Below are 21,998 nucleotides of genomic sequence, written 5' to 3'. Positions count from 1 at the left end.
TTGAGAGTCCGCCTGCCAATGCAGGGGACAAGGGTTCGTGCCCCGGTCCGGGAAGATCCCACATGCTGCAGAGCAGCTGGGCCCGTGAGCCATGGCCGCTGAGCCTGCGCGTCCGGAGCCTGTGCTCCGCAGTGGGAGAGGCCACAACAGTGAGAGGCCCACGTACCGCAAAAAAAAAAAAAAAAGAAAATAGAATTCTAATGAATTGTTCTCAAATTTATTGGATACTTTATGTTTATTAGTGAATTTCACTTTCTTCTTTCAAGACTAAATACTGTTTGAGACAAAGCCTTGTGTCTTAATGTTTTATGAGCTTTAGTATATATTTATTACATGTTTGCCTGATGCTGGCATTAATGTAGTAGAAATTTTCTCATTTAAAATGTTGTCAGATCAGGAGTTGATCAGTAATTGAAAAAGTCAGCTAAAGCATAGAATCATAGAAAAGGATACATGGTTTAACATTTTAATTTACCTTATATTATTTAAAAACACATTCACTGGCCAGTCTTTAGATGTAGGACCAAGAGTTGTTTTGTTTTGTTTTGGTAAAGTTCTGTTGATGGGAGGTGTGTGACATTTTTGTGTAGAACACATCTATAATGTATAGTCTAAGGTTTCTAGTTGCAGTTTCTTTTCAGTGGAAAGAGAACTTAAAGGTACTTATAAAGCATTCTGAGAATAGAATCTTCCTGCTGTTAACATTTTTTCCTTGATCTTTTGCAGTTGTCCTGCCACACATACTTTAGCAACAGTTTGGTGGGGTTTTTTTTCTTCACTGCCTTAATAGTGAGCCTTTCAAAAGCAGTCAATCTAATATTCATTTAAAAATAACTTTATTTTCACACATTTCATTTCTTATAAAATTATGTAGTTTTATGAAAAGTACAAATAGCACAGTTCTAGGACAGTTGACACACCTGACTCTCGGTAAGCATCCAACTCAGCAGGTGGAGTAGACCCTCCAGAGTCGCCCATTGGCTACAACTATGCAGTGTGCTGCCATATCAGCTAGAACGATTTGCAGAGGGGAGGGGGAGCATCTGTGAATCCAGTGAGTCGGTTAAGAAGACAGTTAAGAAACATTGTGTGCTAGGGACTTCCCTGGTGGCACAGTGGTTAAGAATCCGCCTGCTAATGCAGAGGACACGGGTTTGAGCCCTGGTCTGGGAAGATCCCACATGCCGCAGAGCAACTAAGCCTGTGCACCAGAACTACTGATCCTGTGCGCCTAGAGCCCGCACGCTGCAACGAAGAGTAGCCCCTGCTCGCCACAACTAGAGAAAGCCTGTGCGCAGCAACGAAGACCCAAGGCAGCCAAAAATAAATAAATAAATAAATAAATTTATAAAAAAAGACAACATTCTGTGCTCTACGAAACTATGCTTGCTTTTCTAATCCAGGATTAGAGGAGGCTTTAAAGGTTATCAGGTATAACACAGACCTGTTACCTGAATTCCCTCTACAGCCTGGGCTCTACTTTTTTCAAGTCACGAATTCCCTTGGCAGTCTGGTGAATCCTGTCGATCCCATCTCGGAATGTTTGTGAATGCATAAAATGAAATACATAGGATTATAAAGGAAACCAATTATATTGAAATACAATGAACAAAATGTCAAAACAACTTTGTGATACAGTAATAAAGGTGTTTCTTTATTATACACTAAGTAACAGGATGTGACATTGGAGCCCTGTGGCTATGGAGCAGCTCTGTATCTTGAATGTGGTGGTGGTTACATGAAACTACATAGGTGATAAAATTGCATAGAACTACACACACATGCGCATACACACATGGTGAAATCCGAATAAACTCTGTGGATTGTACCTCCGTCAGTTTCCTGGTTTTGATGGTGTATTATAGTTATGCAAGATGCTACCATCAGGAGAGGCTGGGGTGAAGGGTATAGGCGAAGTCTTGAGGAGATATTTGTACACCCACGTTCATGGTGGCATTATTCACAATAGCTAAAACAAGAAAGTAACCCAAGTGTTCATCAATGAGTGAATGGATGAGCAAATTCATTAATTCACATTGACCCTAAAGAAAATATTCCAGGTAACATTAGGGGATTTGGTAGTTACTTAGAGTATCAGTGAGGATGTCTTCAGCTGACTCAGCTGACTTCAACAGTAAGGAGATGTATTATCTCACTTAATGAGTGAGGTGGGGCAAGCGTCAGGGTTGATTGTGTTGTCAAGGACTCAGGTTTTTCCTATTGCTCTGCTCTGCCATCCTTCGGGTCTGTTTCATCCAAAGGCATGGCTCCTCATGGTCACATGGTGGCTTTCAGTGGCAGCTGGGCTATGCGCTTCCCTATTCATATCTGACAGTGGGGAAAGAAAGACAGAGGCAGAGAGACAGAATGCCCCCTGAAGCCATGGATGAGCTTCTTTTAGGAAGAAAGAAGGCCTGAATGCCACCGAAATGGCAGACTTTAGGGTGAGATAGAATGGTAAGTGCTGTGCAAGTTATGCATGGTTTTTACCATTACTTTAGTCTTGGCTTTCAGATCAACTTGTATAGGAAGCTGGACATGAATTCGAATTCTGTTGCATCCTATATGTTAGGATCACATTCATGTAAGTAGACCAGTGAAACCAGAGCTACGGAGGAGTCCTGGATGTCTTCTTCTCTGTCTGTATTTTGGTTTTCTCTGAATTTCCCACAGAGCTGTGGAAGCAGTAAGACGGCACTTCTTGTTGTAGACTGAGAGCAACTGAACATCGTACACCTAGCAACACATTTGCCACTAAGGCAAATTTGTTTATAGTCCATCTTCCTCAGAGAAGTCTCTTCAGGAACTCTGAGAGCATGCTTTGTCCTATTTCTTTTTTATGCCACAGTGAAAGAATGTCAAGGACAATCAGCAAGGCTGAACTGTACCTATGTAGGCACAGGCCCAAGCACACATAGTACTACTGCTCTGTTTGTCTCCCAGGAATGGTTTCCTTATTGTTCTCCTCTTCAGGTCAGTGAGGTTATAAAGTCTGATGTGGAAGGTACAACCCATCTTAGAATGCTCCAGGGCGTGGTAAGCTTCTTTTTTGATGTTCTGATTGTCCTCTTAAATAGTTTACGTTTTTTATAACACATAATGAGTAATGTGGGAAATGAGTCTGCATGAAGATATTTTATCTGGACGATGAGGAATATTGGTGATGTGGAGTTTGGGAGAGTAGCCAAGTAGCCAAATGCCAACTGGCTGTTGGCATTATTCACAACAGCCAAAAGGTGGGAGCAACCCAAGTGTCTGTCAACATGAAAGGATACACAAAATGTGGTATATACATACAATGAAATATTATTCGGCCTTAAAAAAGGAAATTCTGTCACATGCTACAACATAGAAAAATTTACTTATGCTAAATAACAATAAGCCAGACACAAAAGGGTGAATATTATTTGATTCCTCCTCTAATGAGGTTCCTAGAGTAGTCAACGTCATAGAAAGTTGCCAGGGCCTAGAGGCAGGGGGAAATGAGGAGTTATTAATGGGTCAGAATTTCAGCTGGGGAAGATGAAGAAGTTCTGGAGATGGATGGTGGTGATGGTTACACAACAGTGTGAAAGTACTCAACTGTACACTTAAATTTTATGTTTATTTCACTATAGTGTTTTGGGTTTTTTTTAAGGAAGTAACCGTGATTAAAATGTAAAGGTTTGACTGAGATCATTCATTTGGTCTTTCATTAAGCAAATGTTTGAGCAACTCCTGTATGCCAGGCACTATTTTAGGCCCAGGATACAATGGTGCATAAATCAGATAAGGTCTTTGCTTTCAGAGATCTTACAATGTAAAGGGAGATAGACTATATGGAAAAAGACAAACGAATAAACAGGATTTATGATCGTGGCAAGTTCTGTGAAGGAAATGAATAAGGTAAGATGAGAGAGTGATGGGGGAGGGTGTCACTGCTTTAGAATGAGTGGTCAGGGAAACCTCTCTGAGGAGTTGAAACCCTAAGAATGAGCCAATCATGCCAAGAATAGCAGAAGAGTGCTCTAGGCAGAGGGGACGACTGGTGTAAAGGTCCTTGGGTAGAAATGAGTGCTTGGTGTTCAGAGAACAAAGCAGCATTATCAAGAAAGAAGTGAGTGGTAGGAGAGGAGGGCAGAGAGGTGATGGCAGGTAGATGACACTGATTGAGCTCTTCCTGTGTGCCAGGCACTGTTTAAAGTGCCTTTTGTGTACTAACTCATTCAGTCCTCACAACCCTATGAGGTGGACTCTGTTACTCTCATTTTGCACCTCTTGGGCAACTGAGGCACAGAGAGATTAAGTAACTTGCTCACGTAGACATAGCTAGTAAGCGGTCAGACAGGACTCGGCAGAGTTAGAGTCTTAACCACTGTACTGTATTGCTCTGCCGTCAACAGCAGGAGCTCAGAGGAGGGGTCCAAGCTGGAGATGCACATTTGGGAGTCATCAACATTAGATGGCATTTAAAGCCCTGGGACTGGAGATGAGAGATGACAGCTCTGGAGACAGGAGAGTCCAAGTCTCCTGGATTAAGAATGGGGGGAAAGGGAGAGGAGGAGAGGAAAGAGAGAGAAGCTAACAGAATGGCTCAGTCATTTGACATTTGACCATTCATTATCTCGGGGAAAATGCTGGTTCTACTGGTTCAGGACCAGAGCTGAGTGACAGGAATCCAAGTCAGTTAAGAAATAACTACTGTTGCTGTAGTTTTTTCTAAAAGACCCTATCGTGTGATGGCTCTGCTGGTGTCTTAGTCTGCTCAGGCTGCTATAACAAGATACCATAGACTGGGTGACTTAAGCAGACATTTCTCACAGTTCTGGAGACTGGACTCTGAGATCAGGGTGCCAACATGGTCAGGTTCTTGGTGAGGGCCCCCCTTCTGGTTCACAGTCTTCTTCTTGCTGTATTCTCACGTTGGGAGGGAGGTGGAAACAGAAAGAGAGAAGGATAAAGAGATCTCCTGTCTCCTCTTTTTTTTTTTTTGCGGTACACAGGCCTCTCACTGCTGTGGCCTCTCCCGCCACGGAGCACAGGTTCCGGACGCGCAGGCTCAGCGGCCATGGCTCACAGGCCCAGCCGCTCCACGGCATGTGGGATCTTCCCGGACTGGGGCACGAACCCGTGTCCCCTGCATCGGCAGGCGGACTCTCAACCACTGCGCCACCAGGGAAGCCCCTGTCTCCTCTTTTTATAAGGGCATTAATCCTATCATGAGGGCCTCACCCTCATGACCTAATCTAACCCTAATTACTTCCCAAAGATTCCACCTCCTAATAGCACATTGTGGTTAAGTTATGGTTCCAACATAGGAATTCTGGGGGAGATACAAACATTCAGTCCATTGCAGTTAGGTTTCAAAATTTAGCTTTTCAGCTTTCTGTAAATACTTTGGCAGAAAGGGATGTAAGTGTTTATTACAGTTACCCCCCAATTAAGAAGTTCAGAAACAGATATTTATGGGTTATATAGCAAACAGATTTCCATTGCAAAATCTTTAGTAAATAACACATTTTATGGTATTTTAGAAAGATGACAGCATATGCAGAAGAGAGAGAGAGAGAGAGAGAGAGAGAGAGAGAGTGTGTGTGTGTGTGTGTGTGTGTGTGTGTGTGTATGTGTGTTTAGTTTGGGGAATATATATATATTTTTTCCATTCATCTGTTTTATTTTTATTTTATATTGGACTGTAGCTGACTTACAATGTTGTGTTAGTGTACAGATGTACATCAAAGTGATTCAGTTATACATATACCTATTCTTTCTCAAATTGGGAATATATTAAACACACATTCCTTTAGGAACACTTATGATCCTTGTCTCCTTCCCCTTGGAATCCAAACCTCCTAAGCATATAAAGTCTCAAATTTGATAAAGTTAGTAACTCAACTAACCAAATTAAAGAAAACAGACAAACATCAGAGGAAGTCTCTCCTAGTTACTCCCCCTTCCAGAATTTTAATATTGTGCCTTACAAAAAGTAAATTAGATTTTTCTAAAAATTTTACTTAGACTTTTAGTGAACTCAGCACACCCCCCCCCCACCTTTTTTTTTCTTTTGGTGGAGGCAAGGAGTGATGTTTAAACTTTTAGATACTCATCCATGTTCTCTTGCCCTTGTACCTAGTATTAGTTCTGCCTGGAATGCCACCCTTCATCAGATTTCTGTTTGTCTTTCAAGACCTTGTTCAAATGTTGCTTGAACCAGAAAGGCACATCTGCTATATGCTTTGTTCCCTGGCATTTCATATGTATGATATAACACTTGGACTGTATTAAAGTGCATAGTGTGTGTTGCTTTCCTCTACTAGGCTGTGGGTTCCAAGGACGAGATCTAAATCTGTATATCTTAATAACTCTAAAGCTGGATTTGGGCCTTTTAATATTGGCAGTACCTACTGAAAACCAAAAATCTTACTGGCATACTTGAAATGATTCAAAGCCTCAAAACCACAGTATATTCAGCTATAAGTGTAAGGTAGTCACTTCCTCAGTGTGATTTGTCACAGTGCCAAAAAATCATCCAGTGTTACCATACTTTTCACTTGGTGGTGCTTCAGGAAAATGGCACTGTCTGAATGATTTTTGCTCTTCTGAATTCTCTCTCTCAGATATCCTAGTTTCTAACAAGACTTACCTATTGTTAAAGAGGGAGAAGCATGAGAAGGCCAGGACACCATCAAATTCTTGGCATTTCTATTTGACACTGAAGTTCTTTACCTTCAGGATTCCCAAGTAGTTGAGGATTATTTGAAGTTTGACATGAATTTGCCGAAGTGGTCATTTTTCCAGAGTAATACTTTGTGTAGTCAGCTGTTTGGTTGCCTCTGTGGCTCCTATTGTTGGCTCCCCCTGAGTGCGGTGCACGGTAGACTTGGGCTGTGTGAGATGGCCTAACTGACAGAGCCACTTACGGGCTTTGGATTTTTTTTTAAAACATTCTAAGTTAAGAAAAAGGACATTCGACTTATTACGTTATTGATTTGTGCAATAAAGGGGCCATACTTCATCCAAGCTAGGATGCCATCAATTATGAGATGCATCCCAGTTTCTTAAATGTTACAATGTCTTTAAAAGCTCTACAAGTAATTGCAGTTGCTCTTGGAAAAATTATTAATTCATTGTCAGTTTTCTGTCAGGTGTCCTTTATATATTTAGTTCCTTGAGAAGGGGCAAAACACTTGAATTTCCACTAAATTCTTGTTTTTTCCTACCAGTTGCTTTTCGACTGTATGACTTGGATAAAGATGACAAGATCTCCCGTGATGAGCTGTTACAGGTATGTGGGAGAGTTCCCATGCACACGAATAACTTGTGTTTGGGCCCTGCCGGCTTATTCTTGTGGGCAGGAATTGTTCTTTCCTTGAGTAAGCATTTATTTAACACCTGCTGTATGCAGAGTCCTGTCCTAGATATAAAGCAGAGCAGATGACCTGGGGAAACTTGAAATGGCTCCTTGAGTTCTCACAGATGTCTCCACTATTTAAAAGCTAACTAAATGTCATTTAAGTGCAGACTGGCACTAAAATATGTGAGATGATTTAGATCAGATAGTTCATTTATTGTCAGCTTATTGGTAATTCTGATGACACGAAGGTAAATGCTGCTGTTTTGTATGTCCTTAGGCCTGATGTAAGAGTCAAGGAACTGCTTCTGGGACAGTGTAGCTGAGCCACTACTCACTCGCCTTTGTTGCTCCCCCTAGATAATTCCCTATTCTAATAGCAGTGACTGGCATTTCATCCTATTAGCATTGCCGTTCTCTTTCTCCCTGCTCCCCCTTCCCTAAATACAAGTTTAGGTAGGGAGAAAATTCTCCTTTTTTTCTTTTCTTTTTTTAATATTTATGAATCTTGAGGGACTTCTGGCGGTCCAGTAGTTAAGAATCCACGCATCCACTGCAGGGACACAGGTTCGATCCCTCATCAAGGAACTAAGATCCCGCATGCTGCACAGTGTGGCAATAAATAAATAAATAAGTTAATTAATTAAAGGTATTTAAAAAAATATTTATGAATCTTGAGGACCCTAGGGGGCTAACACATTCAGGAATTTCCATGGGAAGATTTCTCTATTTCAAGATAAAACTAAAAAGTAAAGTGGTTTCTACTCACCCTGAAGTAAGTCTGAACTCATTGCCTTGAGAAGTCTTCTAAGTTGAGGTTAAGGACCAACCCAGGGTACTCCTACATTTCTGTGTCTGAGTAAAAACCAAAACAGTCTGCAGGTCAATGATAGTGTCCTTTGCTTTTGAATTGGGGACATCTTTCTTTTCTTTTTTTTTTTTTTTTAAATAAATTTATTTATTTATTTTTGGCTGTGTTGGGTCTTTGTTGCTGTGCGCGGGCTTTCTCCAGTTGTGGCGAGCGGGGGCTACTCTTCGTTGCGGTGCATGGGCTTCTCACTGCGGTGGCTTCTCTTGTTGCGGAGCATGGGCTCTTGGTGCGCGGGCTTCAGTAGTTGTGGCACACGGGCTCAGCTGCTCCACAGCATGTGGGATCTTCCCGGACCAGGGCTGGAACCTGTGTCCCCTGCATTGTCAGGCAGATTCTTAAGCATTGCGCCACCAGGGAAGCCCCGGGGACATGTTTCTTCAGTGAGAAGAATTTACTTTATTTAAAATTGCTACATCTGGGGGCTTCCCTGTTGGCGCAGTGGTTGAGAGTCCGCCTGCTGATGCAGGGGACACGGGTTCGTGCCCTGGTCCGGGAAGATCCCACATGCCGCGGAGCAGTGGGGTCCGTGAGCCGTGGCCCCTGAGCCTGCGCGTCCAGAGCCTGTGCTCCGCGGCGGGAGAGACCACGGCAGTGAGAGGCCCGTGTACCGCAAAAAAAAAAAAAAAAAAAATTCTGGTTGAACTTTTGAGGGTGATGGATATGTTTATTATCTTGATCGGGGTGATGGTTTTACAAGTGTGAACATATGTCAGAACTTATCAGATTGTACATTTTAAATGTGTACATTTTACTGTATATCAATTATACTTCAATAAAGATAGTTGCAATACTCATTTTATGAGGCCAGCATAACTTGGACATGGAAACCTTGTAAAGACTGTAAGAAAATTACAGTGCAGTCTCCTTCACTCACATAGATGTAAAAATACAGAACAAAATATTAATACGTCGAATCCAGCAATATATAAAAAGGATACTCTATTATAGCCAAGTGGCTTTATACCAGGAATTCAAAGAATTCAAATTAGAAAACCAATCAATAGTACTTCTCCACGTTAGCAGATTAAAAAAGAAAAGTTGAATGGTCTTTTCCATAGAATTTTAATAGAATTCATCTTCCATTCATGATTTTTTTTTAAGGTTGGCCATGGCTCCTGGGCCCAGCCGCTCCGCGGCATGTGGGATCTTCCCAGACTGGGGCATGAACCCGTGTCCCTTGCATCCTGACTTTTTAAATTTTTATTGAGTACAGTTGATTTACAATGTTTTGTTAGTTTCTGCTGTACAGCAAAGTGAATCAGTTATACATACACATAGGCCCACTCTTTTTTAGACTCTTTTCCCGTATAGGTCATTACGGAGTATTGACTAGAGTTCCCTGTGCTGTACACTAGGTCCTTATTAGTTATCTGTTTTATAGATAGTAGTGTGTATATGTCAATCCCAATCTCCCAATTTATCACCCCCACCAATTCATGATTTTTTTTTAAAGTCTTAGAAAAATAGAGACGGGAGCTTTCTTAAACTGATAAAGGGTATATACAAAAAAACCTCACCACGCATTAAAAAAATAGTAATAATAAAAGTTCCATTTGCTAATAAACTTCTGACTGGAACCAAAAGTGACACCATGGAGAGGTGGAAAGAGCATTGGCCAGGTGTGGAGGCCCGGGCAGGCGGCTCGGGCCAGTGGCTGTTGGGACCTGTGTCCAGGCACTTTTGGACCTTTATGTCCTCATTGACAGACTGGATGAGTGATTTTTAAGACACCACCGCTCCTGTCCCCACCCCACTGTATACACACAGCACACATGCACAATTAGTTCTATAATCCTAAAAATAAAACACTTCAGAGAATAATTAGACTGGGACCTGAAGAAGCTGCTGTTTCAGGATGGATTTGTCTAGTTGGCCACACACAGGGAAGATGGCAAATGGCTTGGCTGTTTAATATTTTTGTTAGCATTGCCACTTTTTATTTATCCTTCAATTTGTGTACATTTCTCCCCAAATGTACAACTTCCGATTTTCAAGAATTGATTTGTGGGTCGGGGGTGGGGGGAACAGTCTTGATACAGATCAGTATTTCAGCTCTTTTTTTCTTTTCAGAAAATCCTATAATATACTTTTAAAAATCTATTTCAGGAGATTGGGGAAGGATGTAAAGGAATAGGGGAAAGGGAGTCCTGTGAACAGCTGGGCTAGAAGGCCTTGCTTTCCTGGGGTAAAGCTCAGCTCTTAACCTGTTGAAGACAGAGGTGGTTAACTAGGGCAACGCAAGGCATCATAAAAGCACCCTGTCCCCCATTTCATATTGTCTAAGAGCCATGTCATTAGAGTTGCTTGTTTTGCTTAAGGTAGCAGTTTTCAATGTATATTCACACCCTAAAGATGTTAGCAGAATAAGTGGGGAGCAGGCGATCTCTTTGTTACATCTGAGAACAAATTTGGAGAAACAGTGTTTAATTCTCTTTTTTTCCACAGTTCTTGCAACCCTTTAAATGTGCTTGTCATTTTTCTAAAAGGGGGGATTTAGTATTTAACTCTTCAAGGATCTTTATGTTTCTTGACCATACTTTAGGAATATCTGGGCTAATGCACTGTCTCAAAGAGGACTGCATTCGGGTGAGATTCCAGAAAGCCCTACCAAACTGACTTAAACCTATAAGGGACTAGTTTGCCTCATGCAACAAGAAGCCTGGGGATAGATTGTCCACGTTGGTACAGTACCTAAATGATGTCCAGGAGCCAGGCTTTTTCTTGCTCTGGCATCCATAGCACATTTGACTTTCACCTCGCAGTCCCAGGATGGCTGCTGTACCACTAAGCATCATATCTACATTCCGGGCAGGAAGAATGGGGAGGACCAAAATGCAAAGGACTCTCCCTGAAGTGAGGCTTTGCCTTCCTATCTGCTCACATCATTGTCTAGAATGGCCTAGGTGAGAAGATAAGGGTTTCAGCTTTTGGCTGTTATATTTGAGGACATCAAAGGAAAAGAGGATGGGGGTGGCTTTTATCTTTAATTTTAGTAAAAGAGTCCTGCTCACCCCCAAGTCTCCAGTAATTCCTGGCTGTTGGTCCTGCAGGTGCTACGCATGATGGTTGGAGTGAATATCTCAGATGAGCAGCTGGGCAGCATCGCAGACAGGACCATCCAGGAGGCTGATCAGGATGGGGACAGCGCCATATCTTTCACAGAATTTGTTAAGGTCAGTCACTTACCTCTTGGTTTGAAGAAGTTAAATCCTACTACACAGGAGGGAGGGAGAAAAACATTATTCACAGAAGAGCTTGAGACAGTATCTCCTGTTGTGACCTTCATAACTGTCGTTGGGTTTTGTTTTTTTTAACAGGTTTTGGAGAAGGTGGACGTAGAACAGAAAATGAGCATCCGATTTCTTCACTAAAGGACTGAGACCAAACTGTTCCTTGCTTTCTAGTATTTAAGAACTGGAACTTGAAAGTCCTCCTGTACACCAGCCCCACCTCCATCCCATCATTCCCCTTCTCCCAAAGTACTACTGCTGTTGCATGACAACCCCAAATATGTTCCATCAACACAAACCTGCCTTTGGTGTATAAACAGGGCATTACAGAATGGTACACCCCGTCTAATTCTGTTCAGTATCATTCGCTGGATATCTCCATTTCTAAATATCATCTCCCCCTGTTCTGCTGCTGAGTGCCACGTGTCCATCCAGTCTGAGAAGTGAGAGGGATTCATGCCAAGAACCAGCCAGCAAAGCTCTTTGACTAGATGTGGACCGTAGCCATGCTGCCTTCCCCCCAGCTTGGGTCTGGCATGCTCCTTCATCCTTTTTTATACGTCCTTTGCTTCCTACTTCTCTTTCACCCAATCTACCATTCACTTAATCTTTCAGTGTCCCTGCTTTTTATTAAGCTTCAGTCCCCTCTGTTCTACTTGGCACCCCAAGCTATGCCTGTTAAATGTATTTCTGACTTGGCAGTATAGTTCAGTGGTCTGGCGGTTTTTAATCTACTTTTACTCTTAAATGGGTCTTTGGGATGTTGCCTCTTCAGGAGCTTTTCGGTCAATACTTCTCTCAGAAGAATGTCTTGACCATCTCTTAGTCCCCTCTCCTCTGTCACCAAAGGGCTGTTGGTTGGAGATGTTCTTGAAAGATAAGGGTTATAGAGACAAGTCTTCTGGGTGGCTTGCCCAGGTCGCTCTACCTCTGGCCTCCGATTCTCAACATACATACCTACGTGGCTGCTCCTGTTAGTACAGTGTTGACTCTCCACAAATTAGCCATATGCCTGCAGGCTTGCTTAGTTTGAGGATGCTGTCACCACCAGAATAGCCATTCTGACAATATGCTTGTCAGGGGTGTTTCTCATGGCTGCTTGAACAAGGAGACTGGGCACCCTAAAAGTGTTCCCACCTCTGCAGCATGGTTTATGCCTCAGTGCTGTGTGCCCTGGAATGTTTTTCTCTTCACATTTCCAAGTAGAAAGATAAGTGCCTAACTTATCCCAGTCCACAAGATTTAAAGATTGTCCTCAGTGTCTTGAGGTTTTACACAAAATTCTCTATGAATTTTACACCTGGCACATGTTACTGCTGGAAGCCATAGTCAGCTCCTAATACAGGTCCAAAGCATTGAATGTATCGTATCATTAGCTGCCTGGTTACAATGACATCCTAGCTCCTCTCTTAGACCACTGCTAATCCCTTAGGAACAAGGGCTCTGGCACTGGTGGCACGACCTGAGGTGGCATAATAGGCCTTTGCATGAACCAGAGCAACTTCTCTGCCTAAGTCAGCTTAGTATAGACCTCATTGAATCAGGCTGTTATTATCCTAACATCTGTCTTTATGAGTCTCTTCATCCATATCTGTCCTTGGCTGACTTTCTCTGACTCATTGCTTGCTTGCTGTTTCCTTGCTTTGGAAGGCTATCCAAGATGTATACACAATACTTTAGGAAGGAAATTACTTAAAAAAAACAAACAAAAAAACACTGCAAAGGGATTAGGAAGAGTGGACAAGAAAGAGTGGCCAGGCTGGATGACTCAAGTATAAATGACTGAGGAATTCTTGGTGAAGTATCAGTCTTACTTTGTGATCAAGTGATGTAATATAGGAATTGTATAAAAGGGAAGAATTGTCTGACACTGGTCTGTTAGAGAGGTACTTCAGAGGCTCCTTGACCTGCATATTTAAAGTTCCTAAGATTACGGCTTTTTGCTCCTTTTGGCTGTATAGCAATCTGTTTTAATCCACAATTGTGCCTTATTGTTTCATTAAAATAGTATTCTTTGATCCATCAATAAATACTTGTGGTTAAAACAAAATAACTTGGGTGATTTTTGTCCCTTTGTTTTACAAGAATTTTACATAACTCAGTCCCCTTCTTCAAGTTTGAAATCACAGTGTGTCTCACTCGGGTTTATGTCTGTGCTATCAAATGCCTTTATTTGAACGTAATTGGAACATGACATGAGATTCTATCGGCTTTTATATCTGCTGCTGCCTGGACATAACAGGTGGGAGCGTTCATTTAGGGGCCAACACTAACACTTTGACAGCCTTAGCCACTGCCCACTTGCTCCAGGTAGGATTCCATTTCTGTTCTTGACTCTCTGACTCCTTAAATGTAGAAGAGGTCTAAAATAGGGTATCTGATTATTGCTTGTTAATAAGTTGTCTACCCCCTCATGTACGTACAGTCTCAATGACATATTGTACCCAGCTATTGTTACATGGCTTTTCACATCTTCACGTTTCAGTCTGCTATGTAGGGTATGAGTACCTCTTCTTATTTTAAGGTTTAGTGTCACACCACAAGACTCAAAAGAGTAATAGCTAGAGTCATCCTATAAATTCTAACACAATACCCTCTTCTTTTCCGGTCCCTCTTCCTCAAAAGGCAATTCAAAATGACTTGCACTGTTTCAGCTTTGCTTCATTTTGAGTGTAATTTTAGGATTTGGAGAAAGTGACAAATAGATGGAGTGACCATGCCGTCAGTTTTGGAGGAAGCTTAATGTTACTGACCATGGCCATAGGTATACCAGTCTGTGACTAAAATAAAACATTCATTGATACTGTAAAAAGAAAATTTTAAGAACATTACAACATTACCTGCAGTTTGAAGACAATCCCCTTAACTAATTTTATTTCCCTTGCTCCCTTCTGGTCTACCCATGCATTACATATTTCTAAAGTAAATGAAACATAACATGAGATGATAACAGCTTTTAGAAATTAACATATTGTAATATTTCCCCATGTTAACTGTTCTTCCTTGTTTGTATCAACAGTTACATAATATTTTACCAACTTGATGTAATATTTACTTAACCATTACCTTACGTGGCATGTGGGATCTTCCCTGACCAGAGATCAAACCCACATCCCCCTGTGGTGGAAGCACAGAGTCTTAACCATTGGACCACCAGGGAAGTCCCATTACTTTATTTGCTCATTGTTTCCAATTTTATTTTATAAAATAATGGTACAATGTATGCCTTTTTGCATATAACTTTCTTTTTTCTTTTAAAAAATTTTGTGGGAGTGGGATTACTAGAGCAAACTTTAGGCATTTACTTACAGCTTTTGATAGGCTTCAAGAGAATGCCGGAAGCAATCAAATTACTCTCTTTTACCTTCAGTATTCTTTTTAGAATGTTTTTCATGGTCACCTATTTTTTCAAATTGATTATAGAATCCTGTCAAATTTTGTATTTAAAACACTATTAGAATAGATTGTCTTGATTGGGATTTAGAGCAGGTATGTACTGTAGAGACGCCTCATGGAGGACTGTCTTTACAAACTGCATTTCTTAAGCTACAAGCCAGGTGTTTATGCTGTTCCCCAAACACTGAAAGCAGAATTGCTTGGAAGGAAGTCATCATTACTGGACTGAAATTCCCTAAATTCACATTCCTTTTGCTGAGATTTGAGTCAACTAGTGATTCAAACTGAAGATGGCTGGGCTTCCCTAGTGGCGCAGTGGTTGAGAGTCTGCTTGCCAATGCAGGGGACACGGGTTCATGCCCCAGTCCGGAAAGATCCCACATGCTGCAGAGCGGCTGGGCCTGTGAGCCATGGCCACTGAGCCTGGGCATCCGGAGGCTGTGCTCTAGCAACGGGAGAGGCCACAACAGTGAGAGGCCTGCGTACCAGCAAAAAAAAAAAAAAAAAAAAAAAAAAAAACTGAAGATGGCTAATTTGCCAGTACAGACCGTATAACATCTAGCTTAATAGAAACTCCAGTTTCGAGATTTTCATTTTCTTTTCCTCTATGCCAAGCAGTGATGAGAGATTTACCTGGTAAGTTTGTGAGGTACTGCAGGCTGTTTCCTCACAGGTCTGAGAGGGAGCAGATAGCAATGAAGAGTCTCGTGTCTTTTAAGATGGAGTAAGTAGGGAATTCCCTGGCGGTCCAGTGGTTAGGACTCAGTGCTTTTGAAGTAAGTAACTGGCCTGACATCTTTACCTAATGTATAAGCTGATCAAGGACATGGTCTTGAGATGCCAAGACTCAGTTTTCTTCTCTAAGCTCTTAAGTCTCTAAGCACTAGATTCTGATCTCTCATCAGAACTAGCAAGGCTGTTTGTTTGGAGGCATGGTCCTGACACTTCCCACCACCCTTTGCCGTCTATTCAAGAACTGAAGCAGGTAGGTGAATTGTTATATCTCGTACCTGAATGTGGCTGGAGAAATAAGAATTGATCAAAGAAGGTCTCCGGGCTACCACAGTAGATATCAAGCACCATTAACCAGAGTTTGTGTTTTATTCATAAGAAAATCTCGTATTCCCTAAAACACACACACACACACACACACACACACACACACACACACACACACACAGAGATATTCTTTAGAAATAAATCTGATAAATTCTAATAAACCTTGTGATATGGTCATCCAGCCCATAACAAATTGGAAGTAGTTAAATTAACAGGCACTACTAGAAACTGGTATGCTGATAACCAAGAAGGGCAGCTGACAAAGGAGGAGACAATATGAAAAACCAAGTAACTCAGTAGACATTCTAGTGTAGACCAGATAATCCTAAGCAGTTAATTAAACCTGAAGGCATTTCAACAACATGTGTTTATAGAAAAGACCTCAAGTCATCAAGAAAAGGTCTAAAATGTGCTGGTGCTTATAAGTTTAAGCTTCAATAAAATAGAAGTTTACTTAGGTGAAACATCCCTGATAATACTAAAAAATTAAATGTTATTACATGTAATTCAGGCTGCACCTAGATCTGTGTAACTCAATACTATTTGTCCTGGTCGATCTCAGTAATTCCTGCCTGGTTTTTCCTTTTCCTTTTCTACATCTTTTTTCTTATCATTTTGTAAAAAGCAATGGTTGATGGTGACTTCAAGTGGTGGCATGGCTTAGAGACATATCTGCAAACAATCTTATGGGCTGTGGAGAGAAAAAGCATTATTCCCTATGACACTATATTTCTTGGGAGTAGGTGTTATCTTTTCTCTGTCAACTTGGGTACAGCAGATTTCTAGCTGTTATTAAATTATCCTCTGCAGGATATCTCTGTGGGGAGAAGGCTGCCATGGAGACCCTCATTTATCTGATGAAACATCTTCTCAGAACAGACTCAATCTCTGTATAAAAACTTTCAACTTTAGCAGAATGCACATGCTGTACTTTAAATGATTTTGTGCTGCCTCCTACGTCCTCCTGGCAGATGTGGAGCCGAATCACAAACCTGAGATAGCATAAAATCCGTGTTTGTAAAACATGACTCTGCATTCTGTGAGCTCCTCCTCTGTGCCCATGAAATTAGGGGCAATGCTGGTAGCTTTGTAGTCACAGAGACATCATAGATATTGCGAGATTGTTAGAGAACAGAAAGAGGCAGATACTAGCAAAGTTTGCAAAAGGAGAAAAGGGCAAATTTCAGAAATGATCCATTCATTTGTCTGACATTATTCCCCAGCAGAATTTTAGAATAAGTCACTACATGGTTGTGAAGACATGGAAAAGGATTTGATGATCACCAGGATGCTGATGTTTTTGGCAAAGAATTAAGTAGGCAAAATTCCTCTCACTTATTTCAAAGTTTTATTAAATTTGTGTGTCAGATCAGTGAAATAGGCAGAGTGTTGAGTGTTGCTTTTTTAAAATTTATTTATTCATTTAGTTATTTTTGGCTGCGTTCGGTCTTTGTTGGTGTGCGCGGGCTTTCTCTAGTTGCGGCGAGCGGGGGCTACTCTTCCTTGCGGTGCGCAGGCTTCTCATTGCAGTGGCTTCTCTTGTTACAGAGCACAGGCTCTAGGAACACGGGCTTCAGTAGTTGTGGCACCCAGGCTCAGTAGTTGTGGCTCACGAGCTCTAGAGCACCAGCTCAGTAGTTGTGGCACATGGGCTTAGTTGCTCCGCGGCATGTGGGATCTTCCTGGACCAGGGCTCGAACCCGTGTCCCCTGCCTTGGCAGGCAGATTCTTAACCACTGCGCCACCAGGGAAGTCCCCTAGAGTGTTGTTTTCAGCAAAACATATGACTGGGTCTCTCATAGTATTCATAAGGTTAAGATGGAGAAAAAAAAAAAAAAAAAGATGGAGAAAATTGTGTTGGATTACAGTTGATGTATTTGAGGATGGTAGCTGAATAACCATACACCAAAAATCTAAAAGATCAGTATCAGCAGTCTTGAAAAAGAGGGACAGAATTGGAATCACACTTCCCAATTTCAAAATTTACTTACTCCAAAGCTACAGTAATCAAGGCATGAGGATAGACTGCCTCATGCTCTAGTCCATAGAGCAATGGACTAGAATCATGAGTCTAGAAATAAATCCTCACATTTGTGGTCAGCTGATCTTTGACAAGGATGCCAAAGCAAACTGGTGGGGGAAACAGTAGTCTTTCGATACAACTGGGGCAATTGGATATCCTTATGCAAACGAATGAAGTTGGACCCCTACCTCACACCATATGCAAACAACAACAACAAAAAAATCAAATGACTTTAAAAAATGTATGAAAGACTATGTAAGAGTTAAAGTTACAAAACTTATAGAAGAAAACATAGGCATAAATCTTCATGACCTTGGGTTAGGCAGTGGTTTCTTAAATATGATACCAAAAGCACAATCAACAAAATAAAAAAATAGGTAAACTGGACATCATCAAAATTTAAAACTTTTGGGACTTCCCTGGCAGTCCAGTGGTTAAGACTCTGCACTTCCACTGCAGGGGGCATGGGTTCAATCCGTGGTCAGAGAACAAAGATCCCACATGCCATGTGGCATGAAAAAAATATTTTAACTTTTGTTGTTCAAGAAAGTGAAAAGATAATCTATAGAGTGGGAGAAAATACTTGCAAATCATATCCTGTTAAGGGACTTGTACCCACATTATATAAATTACATCTCAACAATAAAAAGACAACCCAATTATGCGACCCTTGGGCACTGTTGCTGGGAATGTAAGATGGTAGAGCCACTGTGGAAAACAGTACGGCTGTTCCTCAAAATATTAAAAATAGAATTACCATATGATCCAGAAATCCCACTTTTGGGTATACACCCAAAAGAATTGAAAGCAGGGTCCTTTTTTTTTTTTTAACCACTGTAGTGTCCGGTTTCTATTCACAAAGAAAAAGCTCCAGTCCATCTTCTAACTTTTTTGAAAAATTCCTGACATTACAGAACTAAACTGAAATGTATTAATATTCCACTCACATTTCCGTGACAAACAGACAAAAAGTTCATGAGCCAAAAAAACACAAAAAACAAGGAGAAGCTTATAAAACTAAATATGGATCTCAGCATTAGCAGCTGAACAGAGAAAGGAATTTAAATGCTTTAATTAAAAAATCACAAGTGGATGATAAAGTGTGTAGAAACTGAAAATTTACAAACTATTTAAAACCTGGAATCACTGACTGTACTCAGATGGATCATGGGTAGTGATGAACAGTAGAAAGGGATTATGGATGAATCTGCATTGTTCTAGATGCTCCTCATGCCACCTTGTCTCTGAGGAAAGTCTGACATTTATTAGACATTGAGCCAGGCTAATGCTGGCAGCAGATCCAGTGATGGTAACCTGCTTATCAGTAGATCCTTCCACTGGGTTCGCAATTTTGATCTGCACCCCAGATATCTGACGGATCTCATTGATTTTGGCGCCTTGATGCCCGATTATGCAGCCAATCAAATCGTTGGGAACTGTGAGTTCATGAAAAGTAGTGTGAGCAGATGCATCCAAACCACTGAATCCGGTGTTGCCATGTGTCATGGGAAAATGAGACTGTTGCATTGCCAACTGGAGCAGCTTGGTCAAATCTGGCTGTGGAATGGCATACTGTCCTTGAATGGTATAGGCCTCTAGAGGCAGTCCCTCTAGGTCAGCGTTGAGGCACATGGATGGGGTGGTGTGGGGAGCTCACACTGTCCCTGTCTGTGCTGTAGCTGTCCTGACCACCTGCAAAGATGACTGGAGAACTGGAGGCTTGGGACAGTATGGGATAGTCACACTGTTTGGTGGGGGGGACTGGGAGAGAGTCTCCAACATGACCACGCTGATCTGTTTCACACCCTCAGTGATGGATTGCGGAATGCCAGCAAGAGTGATGGCCTGTTCAGTCGAGCTGGGGAGCATATCCCCTGCCACTTGGATCTGAGCCCCTGTACTGTCTCCTATTTCCTTGATCTTGCAACCACCTTTCCCAATGAGAGCTACATTGACCAGCAGGGGCCACCAGCCTCAGGGTGACTGGGGCTCTACTGGCAGCTGTGCTACTGGTCATAGAGCTGCTGATGTCCTCTTCCAGTTTGTCAATGATCATAACAAAGGCTTTGAAGATGGCATTAGTGGGTCCAGCCAAAGTGATAATCCTCTCAGGACAATTCCCTCCTGAGATGTTGATACCTGCACCACTCTCCTCGCGCATCTTCCTAACTGATTCTCCTTTCTTACCCGATGATACTGCCAACTTCCTTTCCATGCATAAGTAGCCAGATGGTGAGAGTGACATTTAATCCACTTTCATTCACACCGGTGTCCATGTCGAGCAGTGTTCTGAGGAGCTGGACTCTGAGTGGTCAAGTCTTTGGTCACTGGTGGGGGTGAAAGCCAAAAACTGCAGGCGCGAGACGACTGAGGGGAAAAAAGGAGCCGGCGGGATGGGGAAGGTAAAGAGACCCCGGGGCGAGTGGAGGGCAGCGGAGGGTGGGCAGGCGGGAGAGGCATGCTCTGGCTGCTGCCTCCGCTGGTCTGGGAGAGTAGGGTCTTAAAGAGGTATTTGTATACCTATGTTCATAGCAGCACTGTTCACAATAGCCAAAGGTGGAAGCAACCTAAACGTCCGCTGACACATGAATGGAAAACCAAAATGTGGTATATACATACAGTGATATATCATTCAGCCTTAAAATGGAAGGAAATTTTGACCCATGCTACAACATGAATGAACCCTAAGGATATTATGCTAAGTAAAAGAAGCCCATCACAAAAGGACAAATACTGTATGATTCCAGGGCCTGGAGGAATGGGAGATTAGGGACTGATAGCTAAGGGGTGTGAGGTTTCTTTTTTTGTATTAATGAAATGTTCTAAAATCGTGTTGATGGATATATAATTTTGTGACTATACTAAAAACCATTGAATGGTACATATCAAATGGATGAATTGTATGACATTTGAATTATACCTCAGTATAACTATTTATTTATTTATTTATTTAAATCTTTGGCTGGGTCAGGTTTTAGCTGTGGCATGCGGGATCTTTTTTTGTTGCGGCGCGCTGGCTTCTCTCTAGTTGTGGCAGCCGGCTCCAGAGCACGTGGGCTCTGTAGCTGCAGAACGCAGGCTCTCTAGCTGTGTGTGGCCCAAGGGCTTAGTTGCCCCACAGCACATGGGATCTTAGGTCCCCCACCAGGGATTGAACCTGAGTCCCCTGCATGGGAAGGCAGATTCTTAACCTCTGGACCACCAGGGAAGTCCCTCAATATAACTTTAAATAAAAGATCAGTGGGAAAAAAAAAAAAAAATCAGGGGGAATCCCCTGGCAGTCCAGCGGTTAGGACTCTACACTTTCACTGCTGAGGGTGTGAGTTCAATCACTGGTCAGGGGAACTAAGATCCTGCCAGCTGTGCAGTGTGGCCAAAAAATAAAAAAATAAAAATAAATAAAAATTAAAAAAATAAAAGATCAGTGTCAGACTTAAGGAAAACCTTCCATGACATGTGAAGGGATTTACTGTCAGTATTCAGTCCTTTTCAACATCCAAAGACAAAGCATAAAAGTAGTGTTTATTAATTTTTTAAAGTAACGTAATGCCATAAAAATAGTTAATAGTAGTCCCTCCATGGGAGAATAGAGGCTAAATTATCTTAATAGTTTGCGTTCAATCAATAATAGCTAATATTAAAAAAATAATAATTTTATTTATTTTTGGCTGTGTTGGGTCTTCATTGTTGTGAACAGGCTTTCTTTAGTTGTGGTGAGCGGGGGCTACTCTTCGTTGTGGTGCACGGGCTTCTCATTGTTGTGGCTTCTCTTGCTGTGGAGCACAGGCTCTAGGTGCGCAGGCTTCCGCAGTTGTGGCACATGGGCTCAGTAGTTGTGGCTTGCAGGCTCTAGAGCTCAGGCTCAGTAGTTGTGGTGCACGGGCTTAGCTGCTCTGAGGCATGTGGGATCTTCCCAGGCCAGGGCTATGAACCCATGTCCCTTGCATTGGCAGGCAGACTCTTAACCACTGCGCCACCAGGGAAGCCCAATAATAGCTAACATTTATGTGGCATTTACTATATGCAAGGCACTGTTTTGTGTGCTTGACAAATATTAATTCTAATCCTCACAGCAACCTTAGGAGGCAG

General features: G+C 41.9%; 1 protein-coding gene and 1 pseudogene across 1 annotated transcript in view; one reads left to right on the top strand and one right to left on the bottom strand.

Moving 5' to 3' along the window:
- CHP1 (calcineurin like EF-hand protein 1) overlaps positions 1-13,484 on the top strand; it is a 37,705-nt gene extending 24,221 nt beyond the window's left edge. The window contains exons 5-7 of the mRNA XM_024732483.1: positions 7,203-7,264; positions 11,252-11,374; positions 11,519-13,484. Coding sequence (XP_024588251.1) covers positions 7,203-7,264; positions 11,252-11,374; positions 11,519-11,572 — 239 coding nt within the window. The 3' untranslated portion in view covers positions 11,573-13,484. The remainder of the gene's footprint in view (positions 1-7,202; positions 7,265-11,251; positions 11,375-11,518) is intronic.
- Positions 13,485-19,052: 5,568 nt separating this feature from the next.
- LOC112391267 (poly(rC)-binding protein 2 pseudogene) lies at positions 19,053-20,306 on the bottom strand (annotated as a pseudogene).
- Between the last annotated feature and the right edge of the window lie 1,692 nt (positions 20,307-21,998).

The sequence above is a fragment of the Neophocaena asiaeorientalis genome, unplaced genomic scaffold (assembly GCF_003031525.2).
Source record: "Neophocaena asiaeorientalis asiaeorientalis breed wild unplaced genomic scaffold, Neophocaena_asiaeorientalis_V1.1 scaffold119, whole genome shotgun sequence".
NCBI lineage: Eukaryota > Metazoa > Chordata > Mammalia > Artiodactyla > Phocoenidae > Neophocaena > Neophocaena asiaeorientalis.
The sequence above is the reverse complement of the archived record's forward strand: the minus strand, read 5'-3'. Positions and strand labels throughout refer to the sequence as shown.